The sequence below is a fragment of the Mangifera indica genome, chromosome 15, assembly GCF_011075055.1.
Source record: "Mangifera indica cultivar Alphonso chromosome 15, CATAS_Mindica_2.1, whole genome shotgun sequence".
Taxonomy (NCBI): Eukaryota; Viridiplantae; Streptophyta; class Magnoliopsida; order Sapindales; family Anacardiaceae; genus Mangifera; species Mangifera indica.
Window position 1 is genome coordinate 467,902 of NC_058151.1, and position 19,743 is coordinate 487,644.

Here is a 19,743-nt window from a genome sequence, read left to right on the forward strand (position 1 = left end):
TCTCATTACTGTAAGGTGTCTCTCCAATTAGATTTCCTCGTTTCCGTGCTTTTGAAAAGACCCGCAACGAAACCGGTACAAAATGTTTCCAGGGCGGTTTCGGATTTTTATATAAAATATGAAACGCGTTTCTACCATGAGGGTAAAAAAGGGAAACGGATCTTCGACTCATCTTCCTTCCCCTTTCACACTGCAATTTATACAATAGCCCAAACCGAACCATCTCCTCTCCGTCTCCAACGTCTCGAAGTCTAGGCGAACGCATCTTCGACTCATCAGTTCTTCCGTCTTCGACGGTCTGTTCGGCTTCATCAGTGCATCAACGGCGTCGGCGTGAGCTCCCTTCCTCTCCGGTATCTCGAAATCTCGGCGAAGTCTAGAACAACCGTCTTCATCAGTGCACTTAATCTGTTACGCTATTTTAACTTGTCGTTTCAGAAGTTTGCGAGCAGTTCAAATGTAGTGTGACAGACCTCAGTTGCTTGGTGGGCATGCTTTAAAGTTTATATCTTTGTGATCTGATGAGTTGTCTTTAGATTGTTTGACTCTTGGCTTGTTTATGAGATTTGGGTTTTGAAAGTTGTGAATTTGTGTTGTGTTTTAGAATCCTTTATTTATTCTGCATTTTGTGACTTTGAGGATTTGATGTCTCATGTATGACCAGTTTTTTCTTCAATTTAGAGCTTCTGGTTTGATTTGAATGCTGTTTTTAGATGAAAGTTTCTTTGAGATCAAGTGGATTGAATGATTTTTCCAGTTTGAATTCTAGGTTTATGCGGGGAAACCTTAGTTTTAAGTAGTTACAGAACTTGGTTTTTCTCTCAGCTTTACTGATTTGATTACAAATGCTATTTCTGTATGTTTACCATTTCAGCTACCCAAATCGGTAGCTGTGACATGAATTTGCATAATGGATATGAATGATGAGACTTAATTAAAAGGAGAAGAGAAATACCATCCATCATCTGAGTGTTCAATTGTAGATGTTGCATCAACTGTAATGTAATGCAATGCAATTGTTGTATTTTTTTCAAAATAAAAATATAGATTACTGTATTATTATTTTTATATAAAAAATTGGTTATTATAAAAAAAAAAACCTGTATTTTTAATATTTATATGTTTTTCCACATTTCTGTTTTCTATATTTTTTAGAAAATGCATTTTGGCATTTCCGATTCTGTGCTACATAGTTTATTCTTTATTCATATTTTGTCACTGAAACAATACAAAACCTAAATACCCCAACTGCAATTTGGAAACACTCTCTCTGTGACTCATAATTAGTTATGAGACTTGTTTTTTTTCTTTGTTGAATTAGGAGATACACCTTTGACTCTGTATATCTAATGGCCTCTGCAACTAGTAATACATTGGTTTCCTTGTTTTATTTATTTTTTTATGGGGCTCTCTTGTTTTAGTTTACTGCAGTTTTATAAGAATAGGAAGTTTTGCTTACAATTTTGACCTGTTATCGAATCACATATATGTTGTATGCCATGTAAATAATTTAATTTTAGCTGCAACTGTCTATGCTTGTATGTTTCTTCTTACTGATGGTTGCTTTCTATATCCTTTAGGAAATAAAGAAGATTTTTTTCATGTAAATTAGCAACTGGCAACCTTGCCAAAATATCTGATTGTTAAAAGACCCATCAGATGCACTGGCATCACTGTTAGATCATCAATCAATCAATGGAGGGTACAGAGACCCTAAAGTTGACGTGCAACACTTGTGGCAATGTAGGCTTTGCGGATGGATTGGATGGCTACTATTACTGCCAAAATTGTGGAGCCCAGGCTGAAGACATCATAGAAACTGGTGTGGCAGATGAGGACTTCATGGCAACGGGTGCTGGTACGGGCACTGCCCTTTACCAGACTAGTCACACCCGCCATGTTGCTAAATCTCGGCCAGCGAATCAATTTGTACCCCTCTCACAACAGTCAACTTTCTGGTCCCCGCTGTTTGAAGTACCAAAATCCACCACAAATGACAATAACAATACTGTTGGCTCTCAGAATATTTGTAAGGTTAAGAGAGAAGAGGTGTGTTATGAGGATGGTGTTGGACCCACAGAGCCTGAGGATTTTGGTTTGGGTTCAGATCTAGGAGAAATTCAGGCAGGATATGAGGATTATCATTTTGAGGTGAGGATGAAGTATGTCATGGGGGTGCAGTTGATGATTCAGCTACAATGTGAGGCTTTGGTTGAGAAGTTTAGTGTTTGTCCTTTGATCTGTGGGGTGGCTGGGTCAATATGGTTGAGGTTTCTTGCATCAACGGGAGTTCTACATGAAGACTGGGCTGATAAAGCAATTAATGAATCTGAGAGTCAAAAACAAGGTATAACACTTTTCCACAGCTTCTTATTTATAGTCTGCTAGTTCTAATGATTTTTAGTTTGTTGTTTTTCTCCTTTTTGTTATTTCATCATGACCTAAGAAGGTTGATTTGGAAAGCGACTATAAATTTCTTTGATTTATTATTTGTTCGACAAGAAAAAGATATGAATTCAAAAAATTCACAAGATAAGAAAACAAAGAAACATGTAACCTTTTTGAGTATATTGAATACATAAGGTTATGAGTGGTGAAGTAAATTGTTTTGTAAGTTATTCTTGCTTTTCGTAAATCACACACAGACATATCGACAAATGAATGGGAAGAATGGAGAAGTATTGTTTTTCATTTTCCCTTCCATCCCCTTTAGCCCTTTTTCATTCTCATTTGCCCTTACCATATTTTCAAAGTTGACAAAATTGACATGTTTTAAAGGTCCATCGTTCACTGTCTTACCTATGATATATTATATATGTTGACATGTTTTAAGATGGCTTGCATTTGATTTATTAAATATGATAAGATATTTAGATGATGGCTTTTCCTCTATGTTAATTTTCTTAATCACTAGAGATGCTTTGCCGCTAATTTCAGGAGAATGTGAAGATTTTACACCTCGTGCAAAATATAGACAAGAGCCTCACAACTTACATGGTCAGAGAGCAGTAATGATATGGTTTAGGTTGTTGAGACGGAAGATACCGTTATCTTGTCCTTTAGCCATATCATTTTTAGCTTGTCATGTTGCAAGGGAAGCAGTATTGCCAACAGACATAGTGAAGTGGTCAATTGAAGGAAAACTTCCATATTTTGCTGCTTTTGTTGAAATCGAAAAGCGATATGGGCAGCCTTCAGTTGCCTGTTCTATAAGTACAAGTCATATGTTCAGACCATCTAAAGCTGTTCCTGTACAAAAGTTGGAATCATTGGCTGCATCCATTGCTGAGTCTATTGGTTTACATTTACCTCCAATAAACTTCTATGCCATTACGTCCCGCTATCTCAAAAAGTTATCTCTTCCTGTGGAGAAGATTCTTCCTTATGCATTACGAATACAAGAGTGGTCAATGCCTCCTGATTTGTGGTTATCAACAAATGAGTTGAGGCTTCCTAGTCGTGCTTGTTTAATGTCTATACTGATTGTAGCTATCAGAATTCTCTATAATATAAATGGTTTTGGGGCATGGGAAAGGAGCCTGTCCAGTCGTAATGTTTCCTGTTCAGCATCGACCCCTGGAGAAAAATTGAATCCCAAGTGTCATTTCCAAAGGAGAGATGTTGAAGACGATTCAGTTTCTCCATCCAACACCTTTGATGATTCAGGTGCACAATTTGGTAAGAGTCCACAGTTGAAGGAACCTGAATTGGATGCTGAAGAGCTTCTCTATAATTTGGATGCTAGATATGATGATGTCTTTGACACCCCTGGTATTGCTTTCGAAATAGTTTTAATTGAACATATGAAACTCTGGTTGTTGCCTTCTGAAATTTTAAAATATGATGCTCTAGATTTTCCCTTTTTTTTATCTTTTGATAATTCTAACAAGGAGGAATAAAGTTGGTAACTATTTTTCCTTGTATGAACAGAGTATTCCAAGGACTTACCAACATATCTGCAATATTGTAAGGATGTTGTCTTTGCTGGACTAGAACCACCGCATGATGATCATGAGGAAACAAGGATGATTGAGCAGTTTTGGAGTTTCTATCAGCTTGAAAAGGTTAGTTGTAGCTTTATTGCTGTCATCAGCTATGACTTCTCAGATGTATATTGATGAATTAAATATTGTGTCATCTTGGAGTATGTTAATCATAGGATTAGCCACATCTGCAATCCACATGGATAAGATGAGAAAATCTTTCGAGTGTACATTTGGCTAAATGTTTAATCCACTACACTTTTGCCTCCAAAGATAGAAATAGGCTTCTTTACCCTCATGACTTTTTCTTTTCTAGTGTATCCTGCTCCCTGAAACAATCTCATTTTCAAATATCTGTGGAACTTGAGAATAAGTGTATCTGAAAATATCGTTGTAATCTGTTTTAAGGATGGGATCAATGAAGTCTTAGCAGAAGCACATACCATCATGGCTTCCTGGCTTTGCTAAAGTTTGAGCTGCATCCAACCTTGTTATTCTTTTACTACTTTGGGTTGCCTATCATACATTGACCCTTCTTACTTATTGGAGGATAGGTTGCATTCCATGCTGTGTTGATGTTTTAATTGAATCTTGAATTCGTATGGTTTTTGTTCTTTCATTATCCTCTGCCTATCATGTTTGGAATATCTTGAGGGTTCATGTCTTGGACTCTTGGGAGTTGATGGGAATGTGAATGATTTCAGTTAGTATAAAATTTGGAGTTCTCAAGTTATTCAGTAAAACTGCCAAAGGTGTGTGCAAACTTATGAAACTTTTTGTTGATTTCAGGAATCTGAGCCTGCAGATGATATTGGAATGAGATTTGATAGTGTTATTAACCAAAAGAGAACAAGGGATGATAGTTCTCTTAACACTCACTTTAAGGAAAACAAAAGAACCAGAGACATAGGGTGTAATGTTATGCCAGCTGATCATTATGGAACCTTTCTTGGAGATGACAATTCACAGAAGGATTTAACAGACAATAACTCTTTGCAAAGTTCACCAGATCCAAATTCAGAAACCAATGATGAAGCTTTAGCAGAGAGAGCCATAAGACGGTTGAAATTAGATATGGAAGAGAATAGGTTCTGTTATATTCCACCAAGGGTCAAACTCAAGAGACTCGATTACCTTTACTATGTCCGGAAAAAGGATGAAGGCGCCTTTATGTATGCTGCACATGCAGATTATTACATATTGCTTCGTGCTTGTGCTAGGGTCGCCCAGGTTGACATTCGAATTATGCATTTTGGTGTACTGAGCTTTGAGAGACGACTAGCTTGGCTTGAAAATAGAATAGATCACTGCTTGCATTTGTCACCTCCTAGTGTTACTTGTGAGTTTTGTAGTGATGTAGTAGAAGTTGCTGGAGATGACCCCAATTGTACTATAGCAGATGTTCCAATTGAATTATCAACTTTGAATATATGAAATCAGTAAATTCTTTATACTAAATTTAGCAATGATACTAACATGCAAAAGTTTGAATATTAATAACTACAAATAAATGATATAACATCATGTGATTGATTTGAATCAAAATATTGATTTTTTTTTTTTAAATCTTTCGGATAAAAAGCTCGATCAGATAATGGAAATCAATGGACTGACTTGCTTCCATGGATACTCTATTTCATAATAAACTTGATCATCTCAGGATTGAGAATGGGTTGAATTCTGCAAGATTATACTATCCGACATTACTCTTCAATTGGCAATTAGCAGACCTAGGCATGGCCAAGCCCCTAGACTTGACGGTTCCGTCAAAGTTGACCTGACACTATTCAACACGACCTAGTGTTATCTTTAACTATGAGAAATATTGTTATATCCAATATGAAGTAATTGTCCAACATGAAAGTAAATTTAGTTAACAATGAGTATGGTTAATTAGGACAATAAAGAAATATTGATCATGAAAGTGAATATAGTGATTTAAATGGATAATGTCTATATTTTTTAATATTATTAATTAAATGATAATTTTATCTTTATTTTTAAGAAAAAATTTTAATAACGGTTGATTTATGAAAGAGTGTTTGAGTTTTTGAAACTCTGTGAATATGTATTTGTTTTTATATTAAAACTTAGGTGGGAAATAGTCCTTTGGCCTTTTGCAGGCAATGCCAAAGAAAAAAGGGTCTAAGTGTGTAATTAACCCACTTTATTGATATATCTATTCGTATATCTAATATGAAAGTAGATTTAATCATTTGTATGTATAGTATTATTTATGTGAAAATAGATGGTTATAACTATTATAGAAATGAATTTATTATATTTAATTATTGATTAAAAACAATACATGAGCCAGATTACATTATATATGAATCAATTATAGTTATAGTCCCTTACGGTCATCTCAATCTAAAAATCAATAAACTAATATAGACCAATACCTAATTAAGTAATCAAAACGTTATTTGTACGATGAAAATAAAAAAATAATTTTTTATTGAATAATTTTACAAAATAATTAAAAAATTACAATATATTAATTTCTTTTACTATAATTATTGTTCATCGATTACATTGTAATAATATTGTAAATTTTGTTTTAAAAAATAATTGAATTTAAAACCAATTATGGATAATAAGAAGTGATAATATTTATTAATTGATGCATATAAAATTTGCAGTTTTTTTAAGACTTTAACTTACAAAATCAGTTTATTTTTAAAAATTAAAAATCTCTTTTTTTCTAAAATTATAAAGATGATTAGTTTTAGAGTTAATATAAAAATAGTTTTAAAGTTTGATTAAACATTCTATCATAAAGTCTCACATGAAGTTATCACGGGGTATCGTTGGACAAAGAATTCTCAAAATATATCCTAAAAATGTATAATTTATGTATAGATTATATAATAATGATATATTATTACTAATATACCTATAAATTGAAGAGTTCTGTAATGTTGTCACCATTACGTCTAATCAATTACAATAAAAAAAAAAGGGTTTTTCTTAGCTCTATAGAGCTTGATTCTCCTTCTTCTTCAAGTTGTTTATTCTTAGAAACAATTCTCATGAGGAAAGCAACAAAGAATTTGTTTTCCCTCAAAATCAGATTAGTAACTTATTAGATATTTGCATGCCTTGAAATCAAAACCGGTTAGAACCTACCGATTGGTTCCGGTTCAAATTTTGGGTACCCCGTACAATCCACTAACTCTGAATTATTCCTTCTGCTCCCTCTCGCGACTTGTAATTATTTCATTTCATCAACCTTGATTTGCATTTATAAAATATCCTGTATCTGAAACAGTTATATATATTTTCTTATCTTTTCGCTTTCTGTTTTGTTTTTGTTCCTTCTAGGTACACAAGAGGAAGCCGCAGAAGGTTCTCATATGGCAGCCATTAAGTACTGGCGGAAAATGCTGTAAACAACTTTGACAAAAGTAATTACCTTGATCGCTTAGAGAATAAAGGCATTTTCCCTCACCAATCCTTCACCGACCGATCCGAAGAGACAGAAACCGAATTGGAGGTCGAACAACCATTTGAACAATGACAACCACCTGAAGAACAACATGAAGAAGACATTAACGTTGACGCATTGTTTCGCCAGAAGTAGCAGTACTTGACCAAGCTCATCACCATGAACACATGAGGATAGGAGATGTTTGAGTTTATCATGTGTTGTTTTATTGTAACAATGGAGACACTGCGCCATTGTATTAAAAATTAATGCATGTTACAGATATTTAATGTGATGTAATAATTTAATAGCAAAACAATCATAGTAATTGTAATTATATGTTGAGGAAGCTAGAGATCTATAAGTATAGAATATGTATATAAGAAAATTGTACAGTATGTTAATCTGGTATATGTGAGATAACTCAGTAAAACTGGTTTGGTGCACTGAGTTTAGATTGTAAGAGGTTCATATATTTTCATATTCTGATATGAAATTTTGATGGTAATTTAATGTGTTTTCATAGTGTAGAAAACTATTAGAACAGTTAGAAATAAACTGTCTTGTTTTGGTATGGAAATATGACACAAACAACCGTGATTTTTCATTCTAGATGCATATGAACTACCGTTCTAATGACATAAACAGTCCTATATAACCAAAATTTAGGGTTTTGGATGTGTATGAATAATCATGCAAAAGACATATATGATTGTTTATCGATTAAGGATAGTTGTAAATATGCAATAGATGATCTTATAGAAGACATGTGTAATCATTCAGGACACAGAGGATAAATCACCATAATCAATTCCATAAAACGTGATGAAAATTTTTGTCTCAAAAAGTTAAAAATTTATTCTAAAAATTCAATTTTAACAAAAGATCAAATACTAAAAAAATGCGTGTTTGCAAAGAGTAATACCCACGAAAAAAAAATCATTTTCAATAACTCATCATTAAGGACGACATGATATTTCATCATAAAATGATATATATTTTGGGATGAATTTTTTTTATCCATAAATGAATTAATTTTCGTCCCAAATAGCTCTATTTCGTCCCAAAAAACACACATTTAGGGACAAAATTTTTCACCATTGATTGTATAATGAATTAAAGACAAATTTTTTATCCTTGAATGCATACTAAATTAAAGATAAAATTTTTCATCCTTGATTGTACATTGAATTGAGGACAATTTTTTTCCCTTGAATATGTAATGAATTAGGGACAAAATATTTTACCCTTGATTATATATTAAATTGGAAACAAATTTTTCGTCCTTAAACGTATAATAAATTAGGAACAAAATTTTTTATCCTTAATTATATACAAATAAGTACTAACAAGTGACATATTATTTTTTGATTGAATGATTTTAAATTATAAACAAGGTAAATAATTAAATTATTTAATAATATAATCATATAGCAATATTAGTGCTTATTTTCTTAATATATGTAGTACTACCAATTCTTATTTGAGTTAAATTGAATGAGTATACACAAACACGATAATGGGTCATGCAAGGATGATTTCAATGCAAACTACATGTCCACAGGCCTTATCATGCGAAGCCCCACAAACATGGCCTAGGGTCTATTGGATCATGCCTTAACAAATTCTTAAGTGGGCAACCCACATGCTTTTGCAAGCAAACCCATTATATTATATTTTTTTAATTTTTAGTTATTATAATGTTGTTATGCCGATATGCAAGTCATAGCCCAAAGGCCCTAACATGGCCTACAGGCCTGAGATAGTCCATAGTTTTGCAAGTCATGCCAAAGAACAAAAGGTCTAGGCACACGGGTTGGCCCAACCACATTGACATATCTATCAATATGTCTAATATGGAAGTGGATTTTCAATACATCTAATATGGAAGTAGATTTAGTCATTTACATATATAGTATTGTTAATGTTGAAATGGAAGTTTATAACTATTATAGAAGTGAATTTATTATATTTAATTATTGATATACAAAAATATATGAGCCAAGATTACATTCTATATGCATCAATTATAAGTTACAATCCCCTACAGACATCTCAATCTAATGATCAAAGAACTAAGATAGATCAATGTCTAATGGAGCAATCAAAATATTATTTGTTTGATGAAAATTCAAAAAAAAAAAGTTTCTATTGAATAATTTGCAAAATAACTATAAAAATTACAGTATAATAATTTCTTTTACTATTATTATTTGCTCATCGATTAGATAGTAACGATATCATAAACTTTATTATAAAAATAATTGAAAGCAATAATATTTATTATTCTTTTATATATTGATGTGTCTAAAACTTACAGTGTTTTTTAGACCCTCACTTACGAAATGAGTTTATTTTTAAAACAAGTTTCTTTATTTTTAAAATTACTAAAACAATAAGTTTTAGAGTTAATATAGGAACAGTTTTAAAATTTGATCAAACATTCTATCGTAGAGTTTCACAGTAAGTTATCACGGGGTATCATCAAACAAAAAATTCCCAAAATGCATCTTCAAAATATATAATTTGTATATAGATTCTGTAATAATGATATATTGTTACCAATAAGCCTATAAATTGAGGGGTACTGTAATGTTGTCACCACTGTATCTCATCAATTGGCATTAGAAAGAAAAATTGTTTTTTCAAGTTCTATGGAGCTTGAGTCTCCTTCTTCTCCAAGTTGTTTATTCTCAAAAATAGTTCACATTGAGAGAAACAACAAAGAATTTGTTTTCTCTCACAATCAGGTTAGTAACTTACCAGATATTTGCTTGCCTTGAAATGAAAACCGGTTCGAACCTATCCGATCAGTTCCGGTTCTGATCTCAGCTATCCGGTACTGTCCATTAACTATGAATCATTCCTTCTGCTCCCCCTCGTGACTTCTAATTATTTCATTTCATCTACTTTGATTTGCATTTAAAAAATATTTTGTATCTTAAGAAGTACACAAGAGGAAGCCGCAGAAGGTCTGATATGGCAGCCATTGCATACCGGGGGAAAATACTGTAAGCAACTTTGACATTAGCAATTACCTTGATCGCTTAATGAAGAAAGGCATTTTCCCTCACCAATCCGAAGAGACGGAAGCCGAATTGGAGGTCGAACAACCATCTGAACAATGGCAACCACCAGAAGAACAATATGAAGATGACATTAACGTTGACGCATTGTTTCGCCAGAAGTAGCAGTACTTGACCAAGATCATCATCATGTGTTGTTTTATTGTAACAATGGAGTCACTGTGCCATTGTATTAAAAATTAATGCATATTATAGACATTTAATGTGATGTAATAATTTAACAGCAAAACAATCATTGTAATTTTAATTATATATTGACGAGGCTAGAGATCTAAAAGTATAGAATATGCGTATTAAAAAAGGCCAAACGACTATTTCCCACCCAAGGTTTAGCGTTTTCTCAAATGTCTCCCCTTTAACTATGAAAACACCAAACACCCACCCATGGCCGGTTAGATTTAACAGAACCCTAATGCCTAAAAATTTTATCTCTTTTTGCCTCCCTAAACTTTAAAAACTAACATTTTTTCTTAATCTAAATTTTAAAAAATCGTAGTTTCACCCTAGGGTTTGGTTTTGAAATCTCTAGCGGCCTCTCTGGCTCCGTTGCCGATGGCCTCTCCGGCTCCATTGCCGACGGCCTCTCCCTCCCGAAGCAACATCTCCTTTCGACGATCTCTTTTCTCTCATTTGGAGGTCCGATCGGCGTCGGAGACGTCTTGGGATCCCAAGACGTCTCCGACGCCGATCGGACCTCCAAATGAGAGGAAAGAGATCGTCAGAATGAGAGGTTGCTTCAGGAGGGAGAGGTCGTTGGCAACGGAGCCGGAGAAGCCGTCGGAGATTTCAAAACCAAACCTTAGGGTGAAACTGCGATTTTTTAAAACTTAGGCTGAGGAAAAATGTTAGTTTTTAAAGTTTAGGGAGGTAAAATTATATTCTATTTTAGTTTATTTTTAATATTATAGCGAAAATGAAGATTTTACCCTTACAGGCGTTAGAGTTTTGTTAAATCTAACCGGTCATGGGTGGGTGTTTGGTGTTTCCATAGTTAAACAGGGGACATTTGAGAAAACGCTAAACCTTGGGTGGGAAATAGTTGTTTGGCCATTAAAAAATTGTATTGTATGCTAATCATGAAAACTTAGAAACCGATAATTGTATAAACCTCAGCTATTGTTGGATTTTGTAAAGAGAAGAGCATTAGTTTGTACTGTGCTGTCGGTATATGTGAGAAAACTGGTTTGTTGCACTGGGTTTAGATGATAAGAGGTTCATATATTTTTAATATTCTGATATGAATTTTTGATGATATTTTAATGTGTTTTCGTAGTCTAGAAAACTATTAGAAGCGTTAGGAAATAAATTGGCTTGATTTTTCATTTAAGGCATATTTGAACAACTGATTTAACGAAATAAACAATCGTGTATTTTCAAAATTTAGGATTTTGTATTTGTGTGAATGACCGTGTAAAAGACATGCACATTCAAGTTTGAGTATTAATAAGTATCGGTAAATTGGTATAATATTATGTGATTGATTTAAATCAAAATGTTGCGTTTTTTAGAGTAATATTATGTATAAAATATTGTATACAAACAAAGATGTATAATTATATAATTAAATAATTAAAACTTAAAGATAAAATATTTAATAATTTAATGATATATTATTATTTATATATAAAATTATACATATGATTTTTTTTTTTTAATGTCTTATTAGATAAAAAGCTGAATCAACTAATGGATACCAATGGACTGGCTTGCTTTCTTGGATACCCCATTTGATAATAAACTTGATCATCTCAGGATTGAGAATGGGTTGAATTCTGGTAGATTATACTATCCGACACTACCTGCCAATTGACAACTAATGGACCTAAGCATGACCCAGCCCTTAGACTTTATGGGTTCTGTCAGAGCCAATCTGACACTGCTCAATATGACCTAGGGATGGCAATGGGGAGGGGCGGGGAGGGGATATCAATCCCCGTCCCCGTCCCCGTAGGGGATATCAATCCCCGTCCCCGTTGCGGGGATAAAAAATAATCCCCGTCCCCTCCCCGCGAAGGAAAATCCCCTCCCCGTCCCCGCGGGGAAAAATCCCCTCCCCATCCCCGCCCCGTCCCCGGGGGGAAAAATCCCCTCCCCATACCCATAAATATAAATTTTAATTTTTTTATATATTTCAATAAATAAAATAAATCATATTTTCTCAAAATATCACTTGCTACAAGAGCTACAAAATATTCTTTGTTATTTTAGTTCAAATATAAAGTTTTCATAAAATCTAACAATATGCAATAATCAATCTCTTCATTAGTAGCTCTTCATGTATGTGATTTAGGGTAATTTTATAATAACATTAAATTTAACATTTTTCATTCACTTCAATTGATTTTATCAAGTTTATAATTTATTATTTTTTGTATGTAAAATTTGGTGGATTGACTAACTAAGTTTTGAAGTTGAAATAAAATTAATTTGGTACATTTGTATTTTATGATAATGAGATTTTGAGGTTTTTTTAATATATTAGATTAATAGTTTAGAAATTAGTAAAAGCTAATAATTGATAATTCAAAAATTAGTAAAATTAAAATTATAGTTTTAATTAATCCTAATGTAAAAATTTCTAAAATTTAATAGTTTAGAAATTATTATATTAATATATTAGGTTTAGGGGGTGGGGTGGGGTGGGGCGGGGAGGGGATGGGGCGGGGCGGGGCGGGGCGGGGAGGGGAGGGGAGGGGAGGGGAGGGGCGGGGCGGGGCGGGGAGGGGATGGGGCGGGGCGGGGCGGGGAGGGGAGGGGAGGGGAGGGGCGGGGCGGGGAGGGGATGGGGCGGGGCGGGGACACATGTATCCCCGTCCCCGATTACGGAGATTTTTTTCGTCCCCATCCCCGCCCCTTTCCCCGTTTTTATAGGGGAATCCCCTCCCCGTTAGGGGCGGGGAGGGTTAGGGCCCCTAAAATCGGGTCCAAATTGTCATCCCTAATATGACCTAGTGTTATGTCTGACTATAAGAGATATTGTTATACTCAATATGAAATAATTGTCTAACATGAAAGTAAATTTAGTTAATAATCAGTATGGTTAATTAAGATAAGAAAGAAATATCGGTCATAAAAGTGAATATAGTGATTTGAATAGATACGGCAAAATTTAGTGATTTAAATTAAATATAAATTATTTATTTAATAATACTTTGTATACCAACAAAATGGGTACAAATAAGTATTAACGATTAATGTGTCATCTCATAATTAGATGATTTTGAATTATAAATAAGATAAATAATTAAATCATCAAATCACATAATGATATGTCAATATTAATGTTAATTTTATTAGTATATGTAATATTACTAATTTTTATTTTGCTTAAATTGAAAATGTATCCCCAAATACAACAATGGGTACATACATCCTCACAAGCTTTGTCGTTCTAAGTCCTACAAACATGGCCTAAGGTCCATTGGACTGTGCCTTTGCAAATTCTTAGTGGGCTAATCCACTTGTTTTTGCGAGTAAGCCTGCCATAACAAGTTTTTTTTTTTTAATTTTTAGTTATCATAATATTGCCAAGCCGATGTGTAAGTTATAGCCCAAAGCCCCCAACATGCCTTGTGAGCCTAACACAATTGATAGTTTTGCACGTGATGCTAGAGAAAAAAGGGTCTAGGCATATGGGTTAATCCAACCACGTTGACATGTCTATCAATATATCTAATATAGAAGTAGATTTACTCATTTGCATGTATGGTATTGTTTATGTTAAAATGGAAGTTTATAACTATTATAGAAGTGAATTTATTATATTTAATTTTTGATATAAAAAATTTTATTAGTCAGATTATATTCTATAAGAATCAATTACAAGATATAATCTTCTACGGTTATCTCCATCAAAAAATCAAAAAACTAAGATAGATCAATGTTTAATGAAGCAATCAAAATGTTGTTTGTTTGATGAAAATAAAAAAAAAAATTCTATTAAATAATTTTGCAAAATAACATAACAAAATTACAATATATTAATTTCTTTCACTATTATTATTACTTATCGATTAGATGGTAATAATATCGTAAACTTTGTAATTGAATTTAAAACCAATTATTGATAATAGGAAGTGATAATATTTATTATTCTTTTATTAATCGATCCATATGAAACGTGCGATTTATGTAAGACTTAAACTTACAAAATGAGTTTATTTTTAAAAAAAGTCTTTTTATTTCTAAAATTTCTAAGATGAATAGTTTTAAAGTTATTACAAGAACAGTTTTAAAGTTTGATTAAATATTCTATCATAGAGTCTCACAATAAGTTATCACGGGATATCACCGGATAATAAATTCTCAAAATACATCCTAAAAATGTATAATTTGTATATAGATTCTGTAATAATGCAACATTGTTAGCAATGTGACTATAAATTGAAGTGTATTGCAATGTTGTCACCATTGCATCTCATCAATTGCAGCTAAAAGGAAAAATTGTTTTTTCAAGCTCTATAGAGCTTGAGTCTCCTTCTCCAAGTTGTTTATTCTTAAAAACAACTCCCATGAGAGAAGCAATGAAGAATTTGTTTTCTCTCAAAATCGGATTAGTAACTTACCAGATGTTTGCATGTCTTGAAAGGCAGGAAAGGGACATGGAATTGATAGGTTCCAGGATCCTGCCCGGAACCGGTTAGAACTTACCCAACCGGTTCCAGTTTCAATTCCAAGTACCTGGTACAGTCCATCAACTTTGGATTAATCCTTCCGCTCCCTCTTGTGACTTCTAATTGTTTCATTTCATCTACTTTGATTTGCATTTCTAAAATATTCTGTATCTTAAAAAGTTCACTTCCCACCATCCTTTTTTAATATATATTTTCTTATCTTTTTGCTTTCTGTTTTGTTTTTGTTCTTTTCTAGTTACACAAGAGGAAGCCGCAGAAGGTTCTGATATGGCAGCCATTGTGTACCGGGGGAAATGCTGTAACCAACTTTGACAAGAGTAATTACCTTGATCTCTTAAAGAAGAAAGGCATTTTCCCTCACCAATCCGAAGAGACGGAAGCCGAATTGGAGCTCGAACAACCATCTGAACAATAACAACAACAAGACACTAATGTTGATGCATTGTTCCGCCAGAAGTAGCAGTACTTGACCTACATCATCACCATGAATACATAAGGATAGGAGATGTTTGAGTTTATCATGTGTTGTTTTATTGTAACAACGGAGTCACTGTGCCATTGTATTAAAAATTAATGCATATTATAGACATTTAAGGTGATGTAATAATTTAATAGCAAGACAATCCTATTTGTTGCTATGATATGAAATCATGGTTAGCAAGAATCCAAGAGATCAGTTTAAGTTTATACGATTCGCAAGAGATGTTAATGATCTGAAATCAAGCATGTGTTAGCAATGTTAATTATATGTTGACGAGGCTAGAGATCTATAATTATAGAATCTGTGTATGAGAAAATTGAATTGTATGTTAATCATGAAAAGTTAGAAACCGATAATTGTATAAACCTCAATTATTTTTGGATTAGTTGAAGAGAAGAGGATTAGTTTGTATTGTTGCTGTTGGTGTATGTAAGAAAACTGAGTAAAACTGGTTTGTTGCACTGAGTTTAGATAGTAAGAGGTTCATATATTTTCAATATTCTGGTATGAAATTTTGATGATATTTTGATGTGTTTTCGTAGTGTAGAAAACTATTAGAAACGTCAGGAAATAAACTAGCTTGTTTTGATACGGAATTATGGCAAAAACAATCATGATTTTTTCATTCTAGATGCATATAACGAACGTTTCAATAACATAAACAATTGTGCATTATCAAAATTTAGGGTTTTATATATGTATGAGTGATCATGCAAAAGAGATGCACGATCATTTGTTGATTAGGGCAGAGTGTTAGATACACAATAGATGGTCTTATAGAAGACTTGGGAAATTATTTGGGACACATAGATTAAGTCATAATAAACATCTTTATAGAAGATTGCATAACCGTTCAAGTAAAAGAGATAACAAAACTATCTATTGAACAACATACTGTCATGAACGTGAGGTTGCAAGACATTCATGACATAGGCATGAATGATCATTTAATGACATATTATATGGTCTTACATGCTAACTAAGATATGAACAATCATGAATAATGGAAAGAGTTGTTTATGCAAAGTAAGAAGTGCACACCCGTTTATAGTATTTGAACGGTCGTACAACAATCAAGTGCATACTAACTATCTCATGAGCAATCATGAGTGAAAGAAAGAGTCATTCATATTGAGTAACAAGTGAACACTCTTTCCTACTAAATAAATAGTCGTGTAATAGTGAAAGAATTAATGAAAATTTATGAAACATAATCATTTATTCGTAATGTTATCCCACCATAATTTAGGGATATATAAGATACGTAGTAGTACCAAGTCATGTCTTATAATATCTAGAAATATGTACCAAAGATAATTATGTCATTTTACATGTCTTTGAGTTATATTGGATTAATGGAAAAGATATAGAATTTGGCTAAGAGTTTAAAATAAAATTTGGCTCTCTTGTGACAAATTATTTTAAAAAAAATATGAAATTGCCAATGAGTTTGTCGTGTAAATTGCTTTGGTTCAATACAGTGAAGCATCCAAAATATCAAATAGTGGACTTCTTCCTGTACGAGTAGACTCTTATTGATTATAATTTGTTTTTCCCCCTTGTTAATTTCCATATTTATTTGAAAAACAAAAACCTAATTATTGATAAACAATAAGTATATCACATAGTCGGTGTTGGTGATTTGAAATAGAAATAGGCCAAATGACTATTTTCCACCCAAAACATGCTGATTTCTTATGTTTCCTTTTATTAATTTTAAAAATCCTATTTACCCATCCACGAAAGGTTAGTATTAACGATTTTAAGGATAAAATTATCATTTTATCTGTAATATTAAAAATTAAATTAAATTTGATTTTATTTTCCCCCCAAACCCTTAAAACTAATAATTTCCTATAACTCAAGTTTGCAAAAACAACATTTTCCCCTTAGGGTTTCCAAACTTTTAGATTGAATTTTCCAATGATGACTGACGATCTTCAAGTGACTTCTCTTTCTCTCCAACGTCTCCTCCTTTCGGTCGTGCTCCTTCCCGTCCTCTTTAGAGTCGTTGTCAACAAAGATGACTTGTCTTCGTCAACGATGACGCCTAGGAGGATGGGAAGGAGCACGACCAGAAGGAGGAGACGTCAAAGAAGAAGAGATGTCGCTTGGAGATTGTTAATCATTGATCGTCATAGAAAAATTCAATCTGAAAGTTTGGAAACCCTAAGAGGGGATATGCTGTTTTTGAGAACGTGGGTTAGGGAAAAATTATTAATTTTTAGGTTTAAGGGAAAAAAATAATATAACTAATATACTCAATTAATTTTAATCACTCATGGGGGGAGCGGGGTAAAAGGGATTTTCAAAATTAACGGGAAGAAACTTGGAAAATCAACATACTTTGGAAAGGAATAAGTCCTTTGGCCATTAAAATAAATGAAATGGGATTTTTAAAATGATTCGACTTACTATTCAAGGTCTATGTTTACTGTTATATTATTAGTATTTATGATTACAATTTAGTTACGTAACAATATAAATTTTAAAAGTGTCGTGCTTTGACTTTCACACAATTTTGAATTTATTAAACAAAATATTAGGGTTATATGAGTTATCACATAATTATATATTAGAATTTTAATGTTACGAAATAGAAAAATTGTGTCTTGCTTCAATTTAGTAGAATGTCTGTTGTCATGTAATGGTAGAGAATAAAAAGAAATGTTGAAGAAATCATTGGGAATTATTTTAACTGTCAAAGGTTCTCTTTCTTGTTCTCTAGATATAAAGTCTTCCATTTGCATTGGTCATAGACTGATGTGTAGATAACGTGATTGGTCGCTACTTATAATTTGTGTAGCTAGTTGCTATAACAGTATCTGCATTGTCATCCCATGTCTACGTTCGATCAAAGTGAAATATAACCACAAAACAATAATAATCTGCTAATAAATATTATAATACTATATATTTTGGTTGAGTTTTAAAAGCAACAAAAATTCTTATTTTGTTCAAATTTAGTTGCTATATTAAAAAATTGAAAATTCGATAATATTTATCAATTTACAAAACTATAAATATGGTGATTTAAATGAATAATGTAAAATTTAGTGATGTGAATTGAAAGTGAATTATTGTTTGGGTTTAATTGAAAGTCTATGCCTAAAATTAGTCTAATATATATGGAAGTGGATTTAGTCATATGCAAGTATAGTATTATTTATGTTAAAGATGGAAGTTTATAACTTAAACGGAAGTGAATTTATTATATTTAATTGTTGACATAAAAAATATAATAGCCAGATTATATTTTAAATAACATTTATTAGGGGTTCTAATCTCCTACAATCATCTTAATCTAAGGAGCACAGAACTGATATAGATCAATGTCAAATGATGCAATCAAGTTATGTGTTTTATAAATTAAAAAAAGCAAAATAAAAAATAAAAATTTATTACATAATTTTGGAAGATAACTAAAAAAATTACAATATTTTAATTTCTTCTACTACAATTATCATTCATCGTCTAGGCAATAATGATATTGTATACTTTATTTTAAAAAATAATTGAATTTGCTCTGCGGTTGTAATCATTCATAGATAAGATAGTAATAATATTATATATTTTATTGATGCATATGAAATTTACGGTTTCCTTAAAACCCTAACTTACGAATTGAGTTTATTTATAAAACAACTCTATTTTTAAAATTTCTAAAAAGATTAGTTTTAGAATCAATGGAAGAATACTTTTAAAGTTAAATCAAACATTCTATCATGGAGTTCTACTATAATTTATCATGGGATATCGCCGGACAATAAATTCTTAAAATACAGCTTAAAAATATATAATTTGTATATAGATTGTCACCAGTGTGACTATAAATTAAGGAATGCAATTCTGTCACCATTGCATCTCATCAATTACATTTGTAAAGAAAAATTGTTTCTTCAAAGCTTTATGGAGCTTCAGACTCCATCTTCACCATTATGTTTATTCTCAACAACAGTTCCAATGAGAGAAGCACAAAGAATTTGTTTTCTCTCATCATCAGATTAGTAACTTACCAGATGTTTGCATGCCTTAAAATCGCATCCTGGTCAGTGTGTTTGCTATCTATTTCTATTTTCTAAATTAATTTTTGTTAATTATATCAATAATAATTATTTTTTATTTGCAACTT

General features: G+C 32.3%; 1 protein-coding gene across 3 annotated transcripts; it reads left to right on the plus strand.

Annotated features, from left to right (window-relative positions):
- The first annotated feature begins 44 nt into the window (after window positions 1–44).
- Window positions 45–5,436, plus strand: LOC123197885 (TATA box-binding protein-associated factor RNA polymerase I subunit B). 3 transcript variants are annotated; one of them, XM_044612386.1, is made up of 5 exons: window positions 45–485; window positions 1,581–2,347; window positions 2,938–3,771; window positions 3,931–4,064; window positions 4,773–5,436. In XM_044612386.1, exons 2-5 carry the CDS (start codon window positions 1,696–1,698, stop codon window positions 5,415–5,417), a joined length of 2,265 nt encoding a protein of 754 aa, XP_044468321.1. In that variant the 5' UTR covers window positions 45–485; window positions 1,581–1,695; the 3' UTR covers window positions 5,418–5,436. The 3 variants fall into 3 exon arrangements, with proteins under 3 accessions (XP_044468321.1, XP_044468322.1, XP_044468323.1); XM_044612387.1 differs by having other exon boundaries at window positions 1,660–2,347; XM_044612388.1 differs by having other exon boundaries at window positions 1,748–2,347.
- The last annotated feature ends 14,307 nt before the right edge of the window (window positions 5,437–19,743 follow it).

Bases quoted from the DNA above. Each gene is read 5' to 3' on its own strand.
- LOC123197885 (XM_044612386.1), top strand. From the start codon at position 1,696: ATGGAGGGTACAGAGACCCTAAAGTTGACGTGCAACACTTGTGGCAAT. The intron at 2,348-2,937 runs GTATAACACTTT...CGCTAATTTCAG, and splicing joins ATCTGAGAGTCAAAAACAAG to GAGAATGTGAAGATTTTACA. The intron at 3,772-3,930 runs GTATTGCTTTCG...TTGTATGAACAG, and splicing joins TGATGTCTTTGACACCCCTG to AGTATTCCAAGGACTTACCA.